At 43.2% G+C, this 24,879-nt stretch overlaps 1 protein-coding gene across 1 annotated transcript in view; it reads right to left on the reverse strand.

Moving 5' to 3' along the window:
• osbpl5 (oxysterol binding protein-like 5) overlaps positions 1-24,879 on the reverse strand; it is a 147,933-nt gene that overhangs the window by 13,602 nt on the left and 109,452 nt on the right. The window contains exons 7-10 of the mRNA XM_080737698.1: positions 24,158-24,361; positions 23,019-23,227; positions 1,104-1,323; positions 135-319 (exon numbers count right to left, since the gene is read on the reverse strand). Of these exons, the coding sequence (XP_080593824.1) occupies positions 135-319; positions 1,104-1,323; positions 23,019-23,227; positions 24,158-24,361 (818 nt within the window). The remainder of the gene's footprint in view (positions 1-134; positions 320-1,103; positions 1,324-23,018; positions 23,228-24,157; positions 24,362-24,879) is intronic.

The raw sequence follows: 24,879 nt of genomic DNA on the forward strand, positions 1-24,879 counted from the left end.
GACTAAAACTAAATGAGATTGTATTCAAAAGACTATGACTAAAACTAAATCAGAATTTGCTGTCAAAAACAACACTGCTAAACAGAGGTTCATACTGACTGGGAGAGCAGGTCTAAACAGGGCTTCATACTGACTGTGAGAGCAGGTCAGCGTGGTAGTAGTAGTCAGACAGCTTGTCCAGGAAGGAGCGGGGCTCCAGGATGAAGGTGGGCAGCACCACCTTGGACAGGTCCATGCCCGGCCGCAGCTGCTTCAGCAGGGTCCAGATCAGACCCTTGTTCTCCTCCGACACCGTCTCCACCTGGGACGCCTCGCCAGCCTGCACGGGTGACAGGACAAACACACCATTTTTTATTTTTTATTTTTTTTTATCCCACGATTTTTGTAACCCATTTTTCACCCAGTGCCAATTGCCTAAGCCAGGGGTCTTCAACGTTTTCAGGCCAAGGACCCCTTAGTCGAGAGAGAGATGATGCAGGGACCCCACAACATTTTCATAGATTCCATATAGTTTCATTGTTTGACGGCACAATTATCAGTGTATTTTGGATTCATGTCAATTTGTGTTTTCAGATATTTAACCACTTGAACCGTCAATACTTAATACATTTGACCTTTCACTCTGAATTAGTCTGCTCTTTTTCTCCTCTACACCAAACCTCTTAACCAAAAATAGCCGATCTACAAGCTCACAACGCCTCGCAGCGCGAGGCGTTGTGAGCTTGTAGATCTGCTATTTTTGGCTAAAGTTCTCAGAATATGAAGACTAGGAAGTAGAAGATGCAAATAGCAGATCTACAAGCTCACAACGCGTTGCATCGCGACGCGTTGTGAGCTTGTAGATCGGCTATTTCCACTATCGATTTTCTTTTTTAAGTATAAAGTTGTCAAATATGTCAGTAATTATGTGTCATATCTACCATGTGCAACCTATAAGCAGAAATGTAATTGTCAACGACAAAAACACAATTAAATCGTTAATCGCAATTATTTGAGTGACAAATTATCGTCATGTAAAATGTCATAATCGTGACAGCCCTAGTGTTAACATGTTTTCTTTTACCTCTTTCTATCGTTTCAGTGATTTTAATGATAACCCTCACCTCCGCCATCTCCTCGGGGCCCTGCTCCACATAGGCGGTGGCGTGCAGCCCCGGGGACGGCGCCTCGTCCCATTGGTCCATGTCGCTCTCCTCCTCCGTCACCCGCGAGCCGTTCTCGTTGGCCGTGCCGTCCCAGTCGTCCTGGGCGTCGCCCACAGACTTGTCTGAGCAACCGTCCATGTGCTCCATGTCGATGCCCAGCAGCACGGCCTCATTCAACCTGGGGAGGCAACAGGGGCATCAATTGGGTATGGCAGGGGTATGCAGCTGCCATAGCCTGGGTCCAGGGGGGAGAATACAAGTTACTTTAAAATATAAACCCATGAATGTCTCTTCTGTGCTGTTATTAAATTACTTTAAAATAACTACAAATGAAAAGTTTAACAAGGTATTTCTAATTATATTCTCCACACTTTTATTCTCCCCATCTTGACAGAATAGTATATAGGTTCCGCACGTCAGTTGCACAGGTGCAATTCATTATTGTTAATTGTGGCACGTTTACTATATTATGCCATGTTTAGTCGCACTTGAACAACTGTTCCAGACTGCCGTGTCCAGCCCAAGAAACCATAGAGATTTTGGGGGGAAAAAAATTGAACTTCTTAAAATAAATGTATCATTCCTGTTGCTAAGGTATGACAACATGACTGATGTCACACCAGTCATGTTGCCATACCTTACCTTTTTCTGAACTGACGCCACTGGAAGGCAACCACACACAAACAAATAACCAAAAAGGCTTAGATTGCTGGCTAGAAAACTAAAACTGTTTTGTCAATACCAAGGGGTCTTCAATGTTTTCAGGCCAAGGACCCCTTAGTTGAGAGAGAGATGAAGCAGGGACCCCCACAACCTTTTCATAGATTCCATATAGTTTCATTGTTTGACAGCATAATTAATTACCAGTGTATTTTGGATTCATGTCAATTTGTGTTTTCAGATATTTATCCACTTGAACCGTCTAATAAACTTGACCTTTCACTCTGTACTTAGTCTGCTCTTTTTTCCCCTCCACACTAAACCCCTTTACCTAAAATAGCCGCTGCGAGGCGTTGTGAGCTTGTTAAAATGAACAATTTGTACCCTTGCATCCCTATTCCGAGGAGAACTGTAGCCAAAAATAGCAGATCTACAAGCTCTCAACACCTCACGCTGCGAGGTGTTGAGAGCTTGTAGATCGGCTATTTTGGGCAAATAGGTTTGGACGGTGTAGAGGTAAAAAAAATACATAGTGAAAGGCCAAGTTTACAAAATATCGATGATTTAAGTGTTTAAATGTCTGAAAATACACATTAACATGAATCCAACATGGACTGATGACAGTGCTGTCAAACAAGTCTATGAATCTATCTATGAAATCGATGACAATCTGAATCACACATTTATACAATATGTAGAGGGTCCCTGCTTCATCTCTCTCTCAGCTAAGGCTAAGGGGTCCTTGGCCTGAAAACGTTGAAGACCCCTGGTCTAAGAGCAGTACGATAAGGCAAACAGAACTATCTGTTTGATAATAATGGATTAAAAAGTGTTAGTTTTTTTACAGGTTGTTCTTTGCTTAACGGTTTGCTCATTAAATGATGAAGCCTATGACACATGATGCAACCAACAGGGTGTCCAGGGAATCATTATTACCGGGGAACAATCTAATAGTGTGTATAAATAACCCTGAGCACCTTGTGTCACATACTGTACTCTGTACATACAGGACTGTTCTCGCTGTGAACAGTACTGTACCGTAGATATTCCTAGTTGGAAATGATCACTTTAACAAATTGGGATACCTGCATGCCATGTGATGCATGTTTTTGGAGCTGTGTGGAACACAAGCTCCCTATACGTGGCCGTGTGTGTGGGTCTCCGTCCGTCCGTCCGTCCGTCCGTGTCTGTATGTAGCCTAAACTTCGGCACGCTACTAGTCCCGCACCATTTACGCCACCCCCGCAATATATACATCAAAACGTGCGGCTCGGCCGGGAATGGTGTGCTAGTAACTTTCTTTCCGATCCGCCTTACAATGGCGACATAATCGGCAAAAAACTACGCTGAATTGTCCCCATTGACTTATAATGGGACAATGCAAGACATCACATTCAAGTATTTTTCTCTCGCAAAGCATAGGAGCTACAGTTTCAAACCTCGGAGAGGAGATTCATAATGATTTTAAGAATGAATCGAAAAATAATTACATCACTCGGCCTCATGGTGGCGCTATAACGGCCCACTTTGCGTTTTGCCCCGTAACTCTTGAACCGTAGATCGGAAAATTAAAATTCTTTTTTCCCTGGATTCCTTGGGTCAAGACGCATCTCCCCATATAGGCCACGCCCATTTGCGCCAGGATAGATTTTCCGCCATCTTGAATTTTCTCCAAAACACACTTTTTGCTCCTTTTCCTACATATTTTCTTCAAATGTCACAAAAATCGGTACACATGATCCTGGGTGACCAGAGAGGTGCTGTTGAGTCTAGCCTGCCCTGAGCATCAACTGCAACACACACACACACACACACACACACACACACACACACACACACACACACACACACACACACACACACACACACACACACACACACACACACACACACACACACACACACACACACAGCTCCACTTCGAACAGAGGTTAGATTTTTTTGTTTACTTTTAAATGGTCTTTTTTTGTTGTATACATTCTCTCTGTATTTATTTTTTGTAATTGTGTGCTCTTATTAGGGCATTCACCAAATATTCAAATATTCGAATATCAAAGTCACTATTCGACGTTGTTCACCGAAGTCGAATATTTGCCTTTTTTTTTTTTATATATATATAGTTTATAAAGCTTGGCTAGATAGGAAGTCATAAGAATGAGTTGTCAATGCCCCTGGTGGATGAATTTGTTAATGCTCTATACCAGGGGTTCTCAAACCTTTTTAGGCCGTGACCCCCAAAATAAACATAGTTGAACTGGGGACCCCCACCCTGACAAGCACTTGGAATTGTAGGTATTACATTTAATGTGACTCGGTTCCAGATAAATATTGTGAAAATAGCAGATCTACATGTAGATCTGCTATTTTTACAATGCTCGCCTCTTGCTTACTTAATATTTGACAGTTTGGCCAGTCCTGTCGAATATTCAACTATTTGAATACTTTGAGGTTGAATAATTTGAATACTAAAAATCACTATTCGTGAATGCCCTATAGCTCTTATTATCATGTTTTTATGCGTGTTTGTTTCAATGTTTCTATTTGTAAAACTATACAGTATGTATGTGGCCTTCTTGGCCAAGGCCCACTGGTTAAATAAAGGACATTATTTTTGTCAGGTGGAAATACTGTCCAAAATTCAATAAAAAAAAGAAAAAAGCAAAAGTAGCAGATCTACAAGCTCAAAACGTGACACTTATGGGCAGCATTTTGAGCTTCTGCTATTTTTGATGCTTTTGTGTGATGCTGTGTAGTTTGATCAAGTAGGGATTTAATTAAAAAATCACACCAGTGTGAACCGAGCGGTGGTGTCCATTAATTTCAAGGCTGTGTGTGTGTGTGTGTGTGTGTGTGTGTGTGTGTGTGTGTGTGTGTGTGTGTGTGTGTGTGTATGCATGTACATTTCAAGGCTCAACAGCACCTCTCTGGTAACTCAACGGTATTGCAGGCTACATACATACATACACGGATACTAGTGATGCGCGGATAGGCTTTTGAAGCCATCCGAATCCATCCGCGCAAATTCATCATCCGCCCATTATCCAACCGCATTAATTATATCATCCAATTTATAAATCCGCACCATCCTCATCCGCAACTTCAAAAGTATTATTATTATTACCCTTATTATTAGGCTAATATTATTTTCTGGTAGGCTATTCCCTGTTAGTTTCTTAGTTGTGCGATCACAGAAATGCATTGATCTAGCCTACGGAATGTCTCCGTTCGTCTTTTTTTCTTTCTTTTTTTTTTTTGGAGTCGGTGCTGCGTGTCGATGCAGACAGACATGCAGGCAGACAGAGTCAGACACACGAGAGAAAGAGAGAGCGAGGGAGAGAGCGAAAGAGAGAGGAACAAACGCAACTTAGTGGGAAGTTTAACTTACCTACTGTACAGTACTTTACAATATGGACTATTATTATATGGAGCTGAGATAGATTCACTTCAGCGCGACCAGAGGTAATGCACATTGCCTCATGAAAAATGATGGTTACTTTACAAATTATACAAAATAACACACACTAACACAGACACAAGCATACCTAGATTTCGCTTTTTATTGATAGATATATTAGGCCATAATTTATTTCCTGCATTATTTCATCCGCGGATATCCGAAATTAATTAATAATTATATTTGATTGATCCAAATCCGACTGCACCGCGGATCACCGCGGTCCACCGCGGCTAAAACCGTTATCCGCGCATCTCTAACGGATACACAGATGGATACACACACGGCCAAACTATGGAGACGGTGTGACCACCGCTCAAAAAGAAAAGTTAGATGGGAGGTTTCTGACCGACAGAAATAATATACTCTAATGGAAATTTTAATAATTGATATAAAGACAGATGAATTGCTTATAAATTCATAAAACACCTCTTTCGATGGAAAATATCTGCCAAATATACCCGCAAAAGTAAATCCTCCAACAAAACAAAAAGACATGATGTTGTGCCACAACAGAAAAGTGCTTGCCCATCTCTCTGTGTGTGTGTGTGTGTGTGTGTGTGTGTGTGTGTGTGTGTGTGTGTGTGTGTGTGTGTGTGTGTGTGTGTGTGTGTGTGTGTGTGTGTGTGTGTGTGTGTGTGTGTGCGCGCGCTGTACGTGCACAGGCATGTGACTGTGACATTCACGCCTCTGTGGCTTCACTGATTGTGTGTCTGTTTGTGATGATGAGTAATGCGGGTCACGGCAGACTGCCCTGAAGTGCCTGCTGGACACATCACTATGGCAATGATGGCCGCCCCACAAGTGGTGTAAAATGTCAACGTGCTTGTTTACATCTCTGACTAATGAAGTATTCAAAAGGCCTCTACTACAGTAAGGTCACGTGTTAACGTGGGGCCATGTCAATTCCTCAGTGTTACAGTCGGCACACAATGAAAGTCCTTTTAAGGAGTTTTTATTTACCTCTCTCATGGACAGAGGGCTGTATTTTTATTGTCTTAAAGGGGAAGACCACCCATTTTCAATATTGAACTATGTCATTAATATACCTTAGAGGAGTTGTGTGGAAATTAAAAAAAAAGTTCCCCCTCTTCTGTGTTGCCTAGAACTGGAGGATTGATTTTGGGGTTTGTATTGTAAAGTACAATGTGTGATGTCATCACATTGTGATGGCAACATGACTGGTGTCTTGCACGCGCACTAAGGTGCGTGTGCAAGACACCAGTGATGTTGCCATACCTTAGCCTTTTCTGAACTGACGCCACTGAAGACAACAGGAAGTGAGGCATAAATGGTACTATGATGCAAATCAAGTTCAAAGGGAACCAGGAAAGGACAGATGCTATGTGAAACACCAATGCAATTACAGATACAAGTCTTCGTTGCTAGTCTTTCGAGGTGATAACAGTTGGCGCCCATAATTCATTTAATCTTTTTTGTATCAAATTACTATTTATACCTTAATTCCTACTGTCTTGTCACAACGCTGAGGAAGACCTATATGGCCAGTCCACATCAATGCAACTAGTCGCAACTCCTTGCAATAAAATTGTTGCACGCAAACTACTTGCAACCACTTGTCCTATAACATTAAAACTGTTTTGTGTGCAAGGAGTTGCAACTAGTTGCAAGGAGTTGCATTGGTGTGGTCTGGCCTTAAGGTTGAAACGCGTTGTCTCTGTCCGTCAGGGGTAAATGAAAAACTATGTGAGCTGGAAATGTCCTTACTTTCTTTACAGATCGGCTATTTACGCTATAAATCTATCTTTTCTTTTTTTTTTAATAATTAAATGTCTGTCATTTGTCATATTCTGCCCTTTGCAACTTTCGTTTACGCAGCCTGAAAGCCAAAAAATGTTCCAATGTTCAACGACAGAGACACAAACCGTTAATCGCAATATTTGTGTGACAATTAATCGTCAAGTGAAAGTTCCTAATCCTGACAGCCCCTATAGGTTCATGCTTTTATTCGCGGTGGAAAAGTATCGACCTCGAAAATAATTACCTTAATTTATTGTGCCGTAATATTCACACTCACTGTGGAGGTCTTCATAACATAACAACAAACAGCAGTTTGAATTATGAAATATGATATAAACCCTCGCAGTGCGCACAGACCGTGAATTTAAATGCCAAGGACTTTACTGTGTCAACAGAGACATCCATGAGTGCACGCACACAGCCTAGGCATGCACTTCCACGCACATAATAAAAACTGCCGGGATTACACACATGCATTTATCGGATGCCAACAGATTGATCCATTCTTAGTGATACATCGAGCAGTCTCCGAGCAACCGAATTAACCAAACAAGAGAGGAAAACTGTGGGAATCCAACGCATGCGGTGGCATTGTGCATGTCTGTCCAAAGGCCACAGCTAGGACAGAGGACACAGAGGACACAGAGGGACACAGAGAGGACACAAGGTCCAGAGAGAGGGACGGGGAAACCAGGACTCCGGGCTAAAGGGGAACGTCATGGATCCAATCTAGCAGCCAATGAAAAAAGCCTCACAGTAGAGCTTTGTGTACCGTGTATGACTGTGGGGACACACGCACATACTGTACATGCACACGCACGCACGCACACACAGACAGAACGACACACAGACAGACATACATAAAGACACACACACACACACACACCAAAAGCAAGAGACAGACAGACAGATAGACATATAAACGCACGCACACACGCGCACGCGCACGCACACACACACACACACACACACACACACACACACACACACACACACACACACACACACACACACACACACACACACACACACACACACACACACACACACACACACACACACACACACACACACACACACACACTAAAAGCAACAGACAGACAGACAGACATATACTGTAAGCACACACACAGCGACACAAAATAAAAGCTGTGTTTTATGCACACATCATTTTTAAAAAGACACGCAGAGAGAGAGAGAGAACACAAACAACGTGTCACAGACTGGTGTATCTGATAAGGAGCAGTTAGAGAGAAGGAATTCTCATTATGAAAAACAGCAAAAGATGAAAAATAAACGACTGAACGGATGAATGAATGAATAAATGTATGAAAGAATAAATGAATAAATGATAAAGCCGCAAGATGCCATTGCTGCAGGCTGCACGACTGGCTGTGCAACAACAGTAAATTATTAACACTTAAGAGAGAGAGAGAGAGAGAGCGACGTCTCTTACCTGCCAAACATACAGCACAGATAATACGCCTTCCTCACGTCTCTCTACACACCACCTCCTCCGATAGACCGGTCTATTTTAAAATCCAAACACACGCAACAGTCTGCCCGTTTCTGCCTGTCCTTTTTTAACCAAGCCCAGTCTATGTACAGTGTGTACATGTATGTATCTATTTCTATGTAATGTGTGCGCGCGCGTGTGAATATCCATTCAGGATATAGCGACTGAAACGTGCAGATTTGCTTCCCCCTCTACACCATTCCTGCTTCCTCAATTTGCGTGCGTGCATGTTCCTGTGTGTGTGTGTGTGTGTGTGTGTGTGTGTGTGAGTGTGTGTGTGTGCAGCCGTGCGCGCAGCAGGCACTTGATTGTACCAGCGTGTGTGTGTTTGTGTGTGTGTCTGGCAGTGTGTCTGCTGTCTCTTTCTGGGTGGTGAAAAAAAGATTTCTATGCTGCTCAATCGCCGTGCTCCTCTGCGAGTCAGCTGACCCCAGACAGGCAGCTCCGATTGGCCGGCAGAGAGGAGGGATGGGTGGGTTTGACTAAAGGGAAGAAGAGGAGGAGGAGGTGGTGAGGACAACAGGGATGTGTAATGGAGAACATAAACAGACACCCAACGCAACCGGTTTTTCGAGGCACTTGTGGCAAAAGGGCAGGTTGTGTGTAGGCAGTGCAATAATGCCATAATGAGTCTTTGTTAGCTCACACGCACACGCACACGCGCACGCACGCACGCACGCACACACACACACACACACACACACACACACACACACACACACACACACACACACACACACACACACACACACACACACACACACACACACACACACACACACACACACACACACACACACACACCCTAAAGGGCGAGGTCGCGCCAATTCTTGGCCATCTGGCCAACCACAGCGTTTCTCTAACGATTCTAGTTGTTGTCATTCCGGCGGGAGTTTGTTCATGTTTTTAAGAGGGTATCAACCCTAGGAGGCACAGGGAGAACATGCAAACTCCACACAGAAAGGCCCTATCGCCAACCCCACTTAGGGTGTGGGCGCTGATAGGGTGTGGGCGCTGATGACGCGGAGGGAGGAAAACGCTGCCCATATATGTCCTTAATATTGATGAGATAATATCCTTAATAATGTCCTTAATATTGACAATATAGGAATCTTCATATATGGGCATAAAAGGTTGTTTCTTTTTCTGGGAATGACCATATATGGACTTTTTTATTTTATTTTATCCTTTATTAATAATAACTAGAAGCTTCGGGCGGCCCAGCGTCTAGTCGGCGACCTGGCCAACTCGGAACAATGTAAATAGGGAATGAATGCCCCGCCCTTTAATGCAAACCCCATTATACCTGTTTTCATAGGACCCGTTTTGACCATCTGTCTGCCTGTGTCCATTTATGCCCATATATGGAGTTATCTGTATCTGTCTGTCTGTATGTCGCTGTCCATTTTATGTCCATATATGGAGATCACTGCAGTTATAGTTCTGGGTCCATTTTATGCCCATATATGGAGATATCTGTCTATCTGCGTCCATTTTATGCCCATATATGGAGTATCTGTCTGTGCCTCCAACTGTGTTGCAGACACAGTGCCGGTTCCCCCTTTAATGCAAACCTCATTATACCTGTTGTCATAGGACCCGTTTTGAACATCTGTTTGCCTGTGTCCATTTATGCCCATATATGGAGATATCTGTATCTGTCTGTCTGCGTCCATTTTATGCCCATATATGGAGATCTTTGACCATCTGTTTGCCTCTGTCCATTTATGTCCATATATGGAGATATCTGTATCTGTCTGTCTGCAATCCATTTTATGCCCATATATGGGGGCATTCATTTTATGCCCATATATGGAGAACGCGCGTGCCCGTGGGACGAAGACGCCCCCATATTCCGCCCCGTATCAGATCAGAGGAGGATACAGCACATTGTACCTCATCCACCCTTTCTTCTCTCTCCTTTTGGTATCTTTATCCTCCTCCTCCTTTTTTCTTTTTTATTCTTCTCTTTTTTTGTCTTTCTTAGTCTTGTGTATCCGCCCCGTACAGGAAGTGATGTCACGACTCACTGACATCACACTGACATCACTTCCTGTACAGAATACGTAAGTACGTACGTACACTCAAGCGACAAGGTTGTTCAGTCGCAAATAAAAGAGAATCCACGTTAAATGAACCCACTAGTACTCTTTCTGGATTCAGTTCTAAAAGGAGCTGGCTAAACAGATTGTGCTGCTATGTTTGGAAAATGTTGAATAATTTAGATTTATATTTTATTTTACACAAATCCTCTCTTCTAGGGGGTCCCTGGCACAAAACCTTTTCAAATCAAAATCAAACTTGGGGGTCCTGGACGTGAGAACGTTTGAGAAGCACTGCGTCACAGCAGCTCGTCCTCAGTTCAAGGTTTAGACCCTGCCCTTGCAGGTCCCAGTTCGCCCTGGACTGGCCTCTTCTCCTCATGCATTTAATAACATTACTGCAGCATCTAATCTCATCAAACTTTGTTTATGCGTGTCAGAAGCGCTTTCTTTACCACGCGGATCATTTTATTCAGCCAACATCTAAATGAATCGTCAGTGGGATTAATGTAATTAAGTGGCTCACATAACCACGGCTGACGAGGCACTCGGAAGGAGTTTTGGGTTACAATGTTCCGGCCAATAATGAGGATAATGTGATACAGTAGTTCTGGATGGCACTTTCAGGACTTGTTTTTATAATATATTTTTGAGCGGTGGTAAACCGCTCCTAAGAGTGGCTGTGCGTGCATGTCTGTAGCCTTTTTCCTCAGCGTTTTGCCATAGCAAAACGTGTGTGTTTAGCATAGCCTGTACATCCTAGACTCAAATCCTAGTCTAAAGGAGTTATGCAAGCACGACCACCGCTCACTTCACATTGGGTGTGATTTTTTTAAAATGTTTAACAACATTGTTGCGTTTTTGAACAAATGACTCCCTCCAAGCGAAATGAAATTTGAATAAATGAGCCACTTCAATAATTAAAGCTGCACTATGTAAGTTCCCTCTTCTAGCATGGATTTGAACCTGGTTCCCAGTGCTGACATTTTTATCATTGAGCTAATAGAGCCGGTCTGTTGCTCAGGTCAAAATTGGTGTCCAGGTGAGATCTTTGACACGATCTAAATGACTCAATAGAAGAGCAGGGAGACAAAATCCATATCCAAATCCATAGTCCGGTACTTGTGACTGTACTGTTGCCAGCGATATATTTACCCCACTTACCCTGTTCTTTTAAACACTGTGTTGTAAACTTTATTTTTTGCTGATTTGTACAGTTACAGCTGTGCACTGTCACCTATTGATTGTCTAATGATTATGTGCTGACACATTTACACTGTGTAATTCTTTGCTATTGTGTTTTTTATTGTACTGTATGACTTGTTATGAAGTTGTTAAAGAGACCCCATGGGATGATGTTGCACTATAAATAAATGAAACTGATAACGGAAACTGATATTTCCCCGACTTGTGGGAGGCTGCTGTCATTGCCATGGCAATGTCCAACAGAAAACAAACATAATACTGTTTATTTAGCAAATAACTGTGTATCACGCCTACATTTTCCGCATTTTTCTTTCAAACCCGTCTGGAGGAGGTGGATGTGTGCATTATGATAACCCATTTAGGGCCTAGAGTTATTGAATGCTTTAACTATTGAAAAATAGCAGATATGAGGGTCACGTGACGCGCTCGACCAAGATGGCTGCGTAAGAACGGAGCTGCGTCCACATCTTACCATATTCCGCTTAATTTTAATAGTAAAGGACTAATATTTTTTGAACCGACTAACATAACTCGACAGTAGAGTGATACGATGCCTCACGAGACCAGAAAATGCACATATGCTGCTAAAACAAGTTCTACACAGTCAACCGGCTCACGAGGCACTGACGTCCCTCCTAGCAGTGTGGCTAACAGCGACGAGCTAACACAGGAGGGCCCACAGACACAGAGGGTATACCTACATCCACCATCCCCTCCACACGACGACGGAAGGACGGCCTCCGGCGGCAGTGGGATGCCTGGGGATATCGCCCGGCAATTCGATAAGCTCACGGCACTTATTTTGGCAAAATCTGAGGCCCACGATGCAAAGCTGGAGGCTATTAGTGTGACGACAAAGGCTACTGATAGCAAGCTAGCAGACATTGCTAGCCGCATAACAGAGGTGGAGAGACGGGTGGTTACCTTGGAGGAAACAATTGACGACATACGTGCGACTGAACCAGGGGCTCCTTCGGCCGAAATAGAGGCTCTTCGACTGAAACTGGATGACGTAGAAAATAGAGAAAGGCGTTTAAACCTGAGATTTGTTGGATTTCCACCTCATTGCGAGCAGGGTGACGTCATCAAATTCCTGTGTGACACGTTACCGACGCTGTTGAACATAGAATTCCCTCATGGCCTAGAATTCCAGCGAGCACACAGGACGGGACCATTGCGCAACGGCGCGCCGCGGGACGACGGAGGAGAAGAACAGCCATCAGCTGGGAGGACCATCATCGCCAGGTTTCTACGGTTCCAAGACCGCAACCGGGTCGCCGACGCAGCACGCAAGATGGGCAACGTCACCTGGAATGACCAGCGCATAATGGTGTTTGCCGACTACTCCAAACTAGTCTTGCAGAAGCGTTTGAAGTTCAGAGATTGCAAGAAGGCTCTCCATGACCGAGGTGTACGCTTCTCCCTGGAATACCCTGCAGTCATGGTCATTCGAACGCCGCAGGGGAGACGTCGCTTTGAAGATTCTACAAGGGCCATGGAGTTTGTTCGATCCATGGGGTGAACGATGCTGTGAACCGAGCTGACGCTGCAGTAGCTCTTTGAGCTCAAGTACACTTTATACTTTTACTTTTACTCTCTACTCTCTCCTCCTATTCTAGTTTTGTTTTTATTATGATTGCCATTACTACACGCATATTGATGCCTTGATTGAGTTAATCTTTTCTCTTTTTTTTTCTCTCTTCATTTCTTGTTTTTTCATATTTTATATATTTATATATATATATATATTGTATATTATTTTTTCCTTTGATGTCTTTATATTAGTGGTATATTTTATTTATTTACACTTTTGCTTATTGTTTTATATTCATTCATTTTTTTTTTATTATCGTATGAAAAGGTGACACGGTTACTGTTGAGTTTTCTTTTTTTTGTGGGGGGGGGAGGGGGGCGGGATACAGGCTAAGGGAATGCAAGAACTTGATTATGTACAGGCTTATTCCTCTCCTTTTGGGGAATGTACTAAACAGACCAGTATTGTGATAAACAAAAGACATGATTGAGCCTGTACTTTTACTTTTATGCTCATTGCTCAAAGTTGTTAGGATTAGTTTGCGATACAGTATGGGGCTCCCTGTAGCCGTCTATTCATAGCCTGCGCAGTTTGTTTGTTCAATGGTGTGAGGATGGGGGGGGGGGAGGGCGAAAATGGGCGTGTAAATACTGAGTGTTGCTAGGATACAACCTGTGTGCCGGGCAGGCTCTCTCGGCCATCCTTGGATGGACGAGGGAGACGTCTGGTGGCGAAACTGTGTAATGTCATACAGCACAATGATAAATGACTAGGGCCTGGTGTAATGATGGAACGTGACTGTGTGTTGGGGTGGGTGTGTGTGTGTGTGTGGAGGTGTGCTAGTGGAGGGAGTCTGTATTCATTTAATATCCATGTCTATCTCTGTGCTCTCGCGTGTGTGTGTGTGTGTGTGTGTGTGTGTGTGTGTGTGTGTGTGTGTGTGTGTGTGTGTGTGTGTGTGTGTGTGTGTGTGTGTGTGTGTGTGTGTGTGTGGATGAGTGTTTTGTTTGTCTCCCTCTCTGTTTGATTGCGTATGGTGGGGCGGTGCATGGGGGCCTCATATTTATATTTATACAGACATTTATGTTTTGGTAATATCAAGAGCAGTTATAGTCCCTGGGCCGAGGTCCCCATATATATGTTTATAAACATTTTTTTATTTTTATTTTTATTTTTTTATGCTAATTAGGGCTACTGCAGCAAATTCGCTGAGGGTTTGATTATTTTGCTGTGAATATTAACAGTGGTGGATGGATATTATTGATATTGGAACGTATATATATATAGTACTTACTTTATTTCAATTCGGATTATTATCTGTAAACTGGGGCTAAACTGGGGGCAGGCATGTTGATGTGTGCCCCTGTGTAGGCTCATGCTTGTGCGTGCACCCTTATCATTTTAATTTTAAAGTTCCTGGGCTATTTGAAGGACCCAAGGCTAATTTGATCCACCCACCACAGTGTAGCTTGTCCATCTGACAATGTCGGTGAAGGTACTTTTTATGTACATTTTGTTTCTTTACTATACTATATTCATTCATAAAGGAGTGGTTGTATTTGATCCCACTCCGATTCTAAGGTAGTTAGTTAGCGGGGTTGGGGCGGGTGTGGGGGGGGTACGTTTCAGGCAGCCGTTAGAGAGTCATGGACCAAGCTAAGGGCAGGGAAGGGGTCTGGTTTTTCAGACACTCTAGGGGTTGGGTTTTTACTTTCTTTGGTGTTTTGTCTATGCGTTTTTTGTGTTTTTTGTTTATTGATTGTTACTACTTAAGCAAGCACAGGGGTGGGGGGCTGCAGTTGAACCTTAGTACTCGCTGGTTGACATTATGTTGGTCGGCACTTCAAGTGGGCTGAAGCTCATGAGCTGGAACGTTAAGGGTCTCAATGATGTCGTTAAAAGGAAGAAGGTTTTAACCTTTATTAAATCCAAAAAATGTGACATTGTTTTCATGCAGGAGACCCACCTGTTACCTATAGAAACTAAGAAGCTTTGTAGGGACTGGGTGGGGTTTGTCGGGGCAGCATGGGGAAATAGTCGGAGTAGAGGGGTGGTGACCTTGATCAGTAAACACTTACAGTTTAAATGTGTGAAGGAAAACAGGGATGAGGATGGGAGAATTATTTTAATGCAATGTCAGATTCAGGGTTCTGAAGTAATCCTGGCCAATGTGTATGCTCCAAATGTGGATGATCCCTCATTCTTCGGTGTCCTTGAGAGGATGCTGAGTGAAATGGGTGATTATCCAATTATTCTTGGTTCAGATTTGAATGAAGTATTGGATAATGTTCTTGACCGCAGCTCATCATTGGTCCGCGTGTCCAGGGCTCAGACTGCTTTGAATGATGTGAGGAGGGAATTAGGACTGACTGACATATGGCGTATAATGAATCCAACCACAAGGGACTACACTTTCTATAGCACTCCCCATGGTTCATTCAGTAGGATTGACTACTTTCTGATTTCACAGTCTTTAGTATCTTCAATTGTCTCAGCAGATATCGGTAGCATAATTATCTCGGACCATAGCCCAATTTATCTAAATATGTCATCATTTCAAAAACCGGAGAGATCAACTAGATGGAGATTTAATTCTAACCTGTTAATGGATGAAACTTTCAAAGAGTCACTCAGATCACAAATCAACCTGTACATTGAAACTAACCTACCCTCAGCCCCTTCAGCTGGAATCGCGTGGGAAGCACTAAAAGCTTTTCTGAGAGGACATATAATCCAACACGCATCATTTAAGAAAAAAGAAAACGCTGCGAGACTTCGTGAGTTGGAACATAAAATAGGAATAGCTGAAACACAGTTCAAGAATGATATGTCCTCGGAAAACTTAATGAACCTGACTAAACTTAAATATGATTTTAATGTAATCATAACCCAGAAGGTGGAATTCTCTCTCTTTCGTGCTAGACAAAAATATTTTGAAGAAGGGGATAAAGCGGGGAGAATGTTGGCTAGGTACATAAAACAAAGGGAGGCGATGAGTGCGATTCCTGCTATTAGAAATGGTGACGGACAACTTGTATCTGACCCCAGGAAAATAAACTTAGAGTTCAGAGACTTCTATAAAAACCTCTACACATCAGAGACGGGCATTGACGGGGGAGAAACGCTCTCTTTCTTATCCAACCTTGATTTACCAACTCTCTCAGAGGGACAGGTTACCCGCCTCGACGCACCTATTACGGTGGGGGAAATTATAGACGTTATAAAACTTTTACCAACAAGTAAAGCCCCTGGAATGGACGGCTTCACATCTGAATTTTTTAAGGCCTATGCGGAAGAGTTGGCACCGCTACTTCTGAGTACTTATAATGAGGCACTAGAAGTGGGTTATCTACCTCCCTCCCTAACGGAAGCGGTCATTACATTAATCCCTAAGGAAGGCCGGGATCCTCTAGACTGCAAAAACTATAGACCAATCAGTCTGACTTCATGTGATAGTAAAATATTTTCAAAAATATTAGCCAACCGTCTGGACAGAGTCATTACATCACTGATACACCCGGATCAGGTGGGGTTTATACGTTCCCGGTCATCGACGGATAATATTAGACGATTTATTGACATTATGTGGGCTGTTCAAGATGACTCCGCCCCCTTGGCGGCCATTTCTTTAGACGCGGAAAAAGCTTTTGATAGGGTAGAGTGGCAGTACCTGTTCTCTACCCTGGAATGCTTTGGCTTCAGTGAAAAATTTATTAAGTGGGTAAAACTTATTTACACCCATCCCACAGCATCGGTCTTAACTAATGGCATTATATCCTCACCATTCCAGCTGGGTAGAGGTACTAGACAGGGGGATCCAGCATCACCCTTACTCTTCGCTATCGCCCTAGAGCCTCTAGCAGCCGCGATCCGCAAGGAACAGGGATTCCCTGGCATTACAAAAGCTAACTCGACTCATAAGCTGATGTTATATGCCGACGATATACTTCTATTTGTTTCGGAACCAGAGCGATCTCTCCCATCTCTACTTGATATTATAGGAAAGTTCTCATCCATGTCAGGCTACAAAGTTAACTGGTCGAAGTCAGAAGCCCTTCCTCTCACCCCTTATTGTCCTAAGACTTTATTTCAATCAGGCTCTTTCAAGTGGCCCCAGAAGGGCCTAAAGTACTTGGGAATAACTTTTCCACCCAAATTAGAGGACCTGGTCAAGATTAACATTGAACCTCTTCTGGACAAAATACGGACTGATGTTGAGCGGTGGTCTTCTTTGTTTCTGTCTATGTGGGGAAAGGCTAATGTAATAAAGATGAACTGTGCTCCAAGATTGAACTACCTATTGCAGGTACTACCTGTTAAAATCCCATTACATTATTTTAAACAATTTGACCAAATTTGCAATAAATTCTTATGGAATGGTAAACGTCCTAGAATGAGATTGCAGAAATTGCAGAGACCGGTGGACAGGGGAGGGCTTGGTGTCCCCAACCTTCTCCTGTACCACTATGCATTCACCATGAGACATATGGTACAATGGTCCCTCCCACCAGAAAGGGCTCCACCGTGGTTCAGTCTTGAGGAAGCACTTTGTTCACCTCTTAAACCCATTAATTCTCTGTCAACCAAACTGGATACAGTGAGTAGATCACACCCTGTTGTTTCACATATTGATTGGGTATGGAAGAAAGTAGCTAGAATGTTTAAGTTTGATCCCTATCTCCATTGGTCAGCCGGAATTTGGCTTAATCCCAAATTACGCATAGACAAGGAGCCCATTTATTGGGAATCTTGGCATCAAAAGGGTATTTTAACCCTGGGGGATTTATACCAGGACTCCATCTTAAAATCATTCGAGGACCTGAGAAGAGAATTTGATCTACCGCGTAATCATTTGTGGCGGTACTTCCAGTTGAGAGACCTTCTGAGGAAAACATTTGGATCGATATCTTCACCCCCCACCAAAATTGTCACTGTAGAAACGATACTAAAAATATTTGGGTTGGGTCACGAGGCCTCTATATATTATGTCATGTTACTGGAAGTCTCTGACTCAAATATGTTAGCGGCTAAGATACCATGGGAAAGGGATCTGGAAATGACCATTACTGATAGAGACTGGGTCAAAATTCTTGAGAACTGTAGAAAAATGTCAAGGGAATTGCGTACAAGACTGATCCAATTCAAAATCATTAATAGGATATACTGGACTCCATCTAGACTGCACAGGGTGGGTCTCACGGAGAATTCCGAGTGCTGGAGGTGTCAGGATAAGGATGGAACTCTAGTACATATGCTCTGGTCCTGCCCGCAGGCTCAGGCCTACTGGCAGGCTATACGTGAGAAAATTAGGGAAATAACAGGAGTTACGATCTCATTCACCTCAAGTTTGTTTATACTGGGAGACCCCAAGATTCTGAAAAACATTGCCCCCCCTTTAGCAGAATGGATACAAACTGTCTTAATGGCAGGAAGGAGGCTGCTGATCAAGGACTGGAAAGCTTCATCTCTTCCAGCATTGTCTCATTGGGTCAATGCAGTAGGCCAACTATCCTCATACGAGAGACTGTCGTATAGACTACATGACAGGATGGACTTTTACGAACTGAAATGGGGTCACTACCATCTTCATATTTCGGGACTCTGAAGCGTTCTACGCTTGTGGGCGAGACATACCTACTGGTATACAATTTCAATAACGTGTTGGTTTAGCTGTGGTACTCCAACTACCTCTGTGTGCTTGAAACGTGTATTATTGTTTTAATTTCTTGTTGTTGTCTGTTGTTATTTTTATTATCATTTTCATGTACTGTGTTTGTATTTGTATGTTTTGTGTAAAAAACCTGAAAAAGTGAATAAAAATACTAATCATAAAAGAAAAATAGCAGATATACAAGCTCACAGCGCGGCACCGAGTGCCACGCTGCGAGCTTGTAGATCTGCTATTTTTTGAAAAAGTCATGAAACTTTGTGCAAATCTTTGAATATTTGTCTTTTTAAAGCGAACGTTTGTAACTCAAATTCTGCTTCTGGGTGGTCCCTGGTACTAAATATTTTGAGATGGGGGTCCGTGGCAAAATACATATAATTTTGGAGGTCTTTCACATGAAAAGGTTTGAGAACCACTGACATATAGTAGTCTCTCAAGAACAGACTAACTGAGCTCCAGTTAAGTGAAAAGGACCTTTTCTTTGACGATGGCCGGCCAGATTGCTGACATTTAAGCATAGGTTTTTCAAAAAAACCTTAAAAGGATTCAAAAGACACTTATAGAACCGGGTCAAAATTCTAATATTCACGATTTTTCAAAAATAGCAGATCTACAAGCTCGCAGCGCGGCACTCGGTGCCGCGCTGTGAGCTTGTATATCTGCTATTTTTCAATAGTTAAAGCATCAAATAATAATACACTATAATGTGTACCCGTTCTGAATGGGATAAGGCACTTTGGGGCAGAGCTGCTTTGGCAGGCTGTGATGTACAGGTGTTGCAGAGGCGGCTCCGTGTAGGAGGGAGTGTTCAGCCATAGATCAATACGTCTCAGTCGGGTGGAAACCTTATATGTCCACTCCAAGACTGTTGCTTTTCAGGGTTCAAAGGGAAAAAAGTTGCATATGAACAAGCATAGAAACGTGTTGCGATCTGCTACTTCTGATGCTTTTGTGTGACGCTGTAGTACAGGGGTCTTCAAGGCCATTTTCAGGCCAAGGACCCCTTAGTTGAGAGAGAGAGATGAAGCAGGGACCCCCAAAACCTGTTCATAGATTCCACATAGTTTCATCGTTTGACAGCACAATCATCAGTGTATTTTGGATTCATGTCAATTTGTGTTTTCAGATATTTAAGCCACTTGAGCCGTCATTACCTAATAAACATGACCTTTCACTCTGTACTTAGTCTGCTCTTTTTCCCCTCTACACCAACCAAACCTCTTTGCCGAAAATAGCCGATCTACAAGCTCACAACGCCTGGCAGCGCGAGGCGTTGAGAGCTTGTAGACCCCCTGTTGAAGACCCCTGCTGTAGTATGATCATGTAATGCGTTCATTCACGAGAAAGAAAAAGACATAAGAGGTTTCTGCCTGACAGCGAGGAATACTTCTTGTCTTGCTTTAACAATGACGTCAAGCTCGTTCTCCTGGCCCACGCGCTCTCCCTGCGGTATAAACTATGTAGCCATACTGTCTGCCTGCTCTAAAAAAACACATGAAAAACACTCTTGCTGGTAAGATCAATTAATTATTTTTTTTTAGAAATTATGATCACACTAGAGGATAGTTATGCCCGAGATTGGCTCCCGTTCTAGGCTGGGGTATGGTGGGCACATGCAGTACATGTCCTGAATTGGACACTGCATCTCTCTAGGTCAGGGGTCTTCAACAGGGGGTCTGGGACCCCTAGGGGGTCCTCAGAGTTACTACAGGGGGTCCTCCAAATCTTTGAGTGATAGAAAGTTTTTTTTTCTACTTATTCATTTTAACAACTTGAACCCTTGTGTCCATATTCTGAGAACTTCAGCCAAAAATATCAGATATCGACTATTTTTGGAAAAGTGGTTTGGTGTAGAGGAGAAAAAGAGCAGACTAAGTACATAGTGAAGTCAAGTTTTTTAAGTATTGACGGTTCAAGTGGTTAAATATCTGGAAACACACATTTACATAAACCCAAAATACACTGATGATTGTGCCGTTAAATGATGAAACTATATGGTACCTATATGGGTTGTGGGGGTCCCTGCTTCATCTCTCTCTCGAGAGGGTCGAGAGGGTCCTTGGCCTGAAATCGTTGAAGACCCCTGCTCTAGGTTTATGAATGATACTGTAGCTGTTTGACATGCATTCTCTCCCACATCCCACCCATCCATTCACAACAAAGAATTAAGACTCTAGACTCTGTTTCTGCAACGTTAGCGCAGTGGTTCTGAACCACTGCAGAAATCCATTTTGGGGGTCCTTAGGATGAAATAGTTTGAGAACCAGTGATGTATTTGGACACTGTATTTCTCTCTAATATGTTTATGAATGGAGCTGCTTGACGTGCATTCGCCCACACACCTCATACTCATTCACAACAAAATAATTACGACTGAGAAGCGTGAGTGTGAAACAATGAGTCAGTCAGGATTCCAGGCTATGTTTGCGCTACTAGTTAGGGATTACATTTTTGACCATATCCGTGTGGCCTCCTAGGCAAGATACAGGAAAAGGAACCGTTTTGCTGAAGCGTTCCCAAATGGAGAGTCGTCGTCCTTGGATGCTTGCTACCCAGGAATCTCTTCCGTGTGGTTGGGCATTCACCAAATATTCGGATATTCGAATATTCGAATATCAAAGTCACTATTCACGTTGTTTTTTTATTTATTTTTTTGTCAATGCCCCTGGTGGATGAATATGTTAATGCTCTATACCAGGGGTTCTCAAACCTTTTTAGGCTGTGACACCCAAAATAAACATATTTGAACTGGGGACCCCCACCCTGAGAAGCACTTGGAATTGTAGGTATTACATTTAATGTGACTCGGTTCCACAGATAAATATTGTGAAAATAGCAGATCTACATGCTCACAACGCCTCGCAACGCGAGGCGTTGTGAGCATGTAGATCGGCTATTTTCACAATGTTCGCCTCTTGCTTACTTAATATTTGACAGTTTGGACAGTCCTGTCGAATATTCGACAATTCGAATATTTTGAGGTTGAATAATTCGAACACTAAAAATCACTATTCGTGAATGCCCTACCGTGTGGCGTCATTGATACATTGATCTCCCCTATACTGTACTCTTTGGACTTGCAGTCCAAAGTGGTCAGCCTAGTGGGCACATATGATCCTGTACCACTGCCTTTCCAATTCCCTGTACCACTGCTATTCCATCCATGAGTTCCATCCGTTACTGAACCTTCTTAGTTTACAGGGGATAACCTTCACCGCTAGTATTGTGTGGTTGCAGATCAGTATAGCCAAAGTCAGCACTAGTCCTGAAGGGGCATTTTCTTGAGGATGGCCGTGAGCCGATCCTGTCTGTGCATAGCAGGTCAACACTCACTGAGGGCACCTACAGTACATGGGCTGACCAACGGCTTCCGATTGACCTTCAATTCACACCTGGTCAGAAAGCGTACGCTAGCTATTACATACCGTGGCTATTTCCTGGTTTCATCGTACTTATTACATCATTCATGCCAATTATGCTAATGACAGAGGGTTGCATGATTTAGCTATGGCAAGGTAACAATGTCTAGACCAGGGGTTTTCAAAGTGGGTGACGGGGCACCCTGGGGTGCCGCGACGGCAGTTCAGGGGTGCCGCGAGATAATTAGAAAATATTTGGGATTTATTTGGACACTTGAAAAAATATTTAGTATCATTTTAGACTCGAAGTACAACGTTATTTTCAGTCAGTTCTAACCAAAATGGCTATTATCTCAACGTTTTCCTCGCAACATAATCACTAAAATATCGTCACTGTCGGGCAGAAACCTGGACATACAAGGTTTCCACCCGACAACGACGATATGCTATAAATATAAGGTGCTGGGAGTGAAAATTATAATGTAGGGGTGCCTCGGATTAAAAAAACATATTTATGGGGAGACAAAAAAGTTTGAAAACCCCTGCTCTAGACATTGTAAACATAGACTTAAGAGTCTATGAGTGTCTGAGATCATCTCTGCGAGTTGGAAAAGGTGAAACTAAAAACTAAATCAAAACGTGCCATGGTTCCCATGGGACGGTGTCTACTCACTGCAGCAGGTCGGTGTCACTGAGGGAGGCGGTGCTCATGTCTCCCTCCCTGCCTCCCTTGGGGGTGAGCTTGTAGAGGCTGGAGCAGCTCAGGGCCAGCTCCAAGGCGTCCATCCAGCAGCGGCCGTCCAGCTTGGATGCCGCTCTGAAGATCAGGTAGTTGCTGGGCAGGGGCTGCGTGATGGAGCCCACGTTCTCACCTTTTGGACCCTTGGTGGTGGAAGTAAGAAAAAAAGTAAAGAAACAATCATTGTAGGCCTAGAATTATTTTATGTTTTAACTACTTTTTTGAATATATCTTTTAAAAAGTGAACATTTGTAACTCAGATTTTGCTTCTGGGGGGTACCTGGAACTAACTATTTTGAGATGGGGGTCCGTGGCCAAATACATATCATTTTGGGGATCCTTGACATGAAAACGTTTGAGAACCACTGACGTAGAAACATGCATTTTTCAAAAACCTTAGAAGGATTTAGAAGACGCTTATAGAATCGGGTCAAAATATTCAAAGACTTTTTTTCACGATTTTCCAACAATAGCAGATCTACGAGCTCGAAGTGCGGCACTCGGTGCCGCGCTGTGAGCTTGTATATCTGCTATTGTGCTCCTGCTCCTGTCACAGAGTCGTTTAGGTTGCCAGTGAGATCACTTCCAGTCCCGACTCAATATGATCATGAGCAAAGCAGAGTCAATGGGGAGCAGGTAATTATTGAGAAGTAATGACACCTGACAGGGTGCTTAGACCGTGACGCCATAGCGGAGCGGTCTAGTCACACTGTGTCTGCCTCACAGCTGTGTGTGTGTGCATGTGTGTGTGTGTGTGTGTGTGTGTGTGTGTGTGTGTGTGTGTGTGTGTGTGTGTGTGTGTGTGTGTGTGTGTGTGCGTGCGTGCGCACGTGTGCGTGTTTGTTAGGGCAGCAGGGCTTAAGGTTGTCAAGCTCATATATATAGATATACAAGCTCTGTGAGCTTGTATATCTGCTATTTTTCTATAGCTAAAGCATAAAATAATGATACACTATAATGTGTACATGTTCTAAATGGTTTAATAAAAGAAGCACAACAAGTTAAAACACAGTAGATGAGAGTGTTCTGCCCGACAGCGATGAATGGCGACAGGCCTGACTAGAGCTACTGACCTTGACGGTCCAGATGGACTTGTTGAGCGGGTGGTAGAGCTTGAAGCAGAAGCCGTCCTTCTTGGAGGGCCTCTGGATCAGCTTGCAGGCGTTCAGCAGGATGGTGCCCACCCAGTGCTCCGACTTGGGGCTCTTGTAGATCAGCAGGACCCCGGGCCTCAGGGCGCACCACAGCTTGGTCCAGCTCTTCAGGGAGCCTCGGATCTGAAAGCCAGACGCATACGGTATATTAGGTCAGGGGCGTCACAAGTGGGGGAAAGGTGGGACTGAGTTACTAGGGACCAAGGCTGAGGGGCCTTGATTATTTTATACTTTAGCTATTGAAAAATAGCAGATATACAAGCTCACTGCAAGCTTGTAGATCTGCTATTTTTGAAAAGTCGTGAAAATGTGTGCAAATCTTTGAATTTACAGTGTATGTATTTTTCAAGCGAACATTTCTAACTCAAATTTTACTTCTCGGGGTTCCCTGGAACAAAATATTTTGAGATGGGGGTCTGTGGCCAAATACATATCATTTTGGGGGTCCTTCACATGAAAAGGTTTGAGAACCACTGACATGGAAACATAGGTTTTTCAAAAAACCATAGAAGGATTTGAAATATTCAAAGACTTGCAAAAATGTTCTCCATTTTTCAAAAATAGCAGATCTACAAGCTCGCAGCACTGCACCAGCTTGTATATCTGCTACGGTATTTTTCAATAGTTAAAGCACAAAATAA

Source organism: Nannobrachium achirus (genome assembly GCF_963921795.1).
Source record: "Nannobrachium achirus genome assembly, chromosome: 11".
Lineage (NCBI taxonomy): Eukaryota > Metazoa > Chordata > Actinopteri > Myctophiformes > Myctophidae > Nannobrachium > Nannobrachium achirus.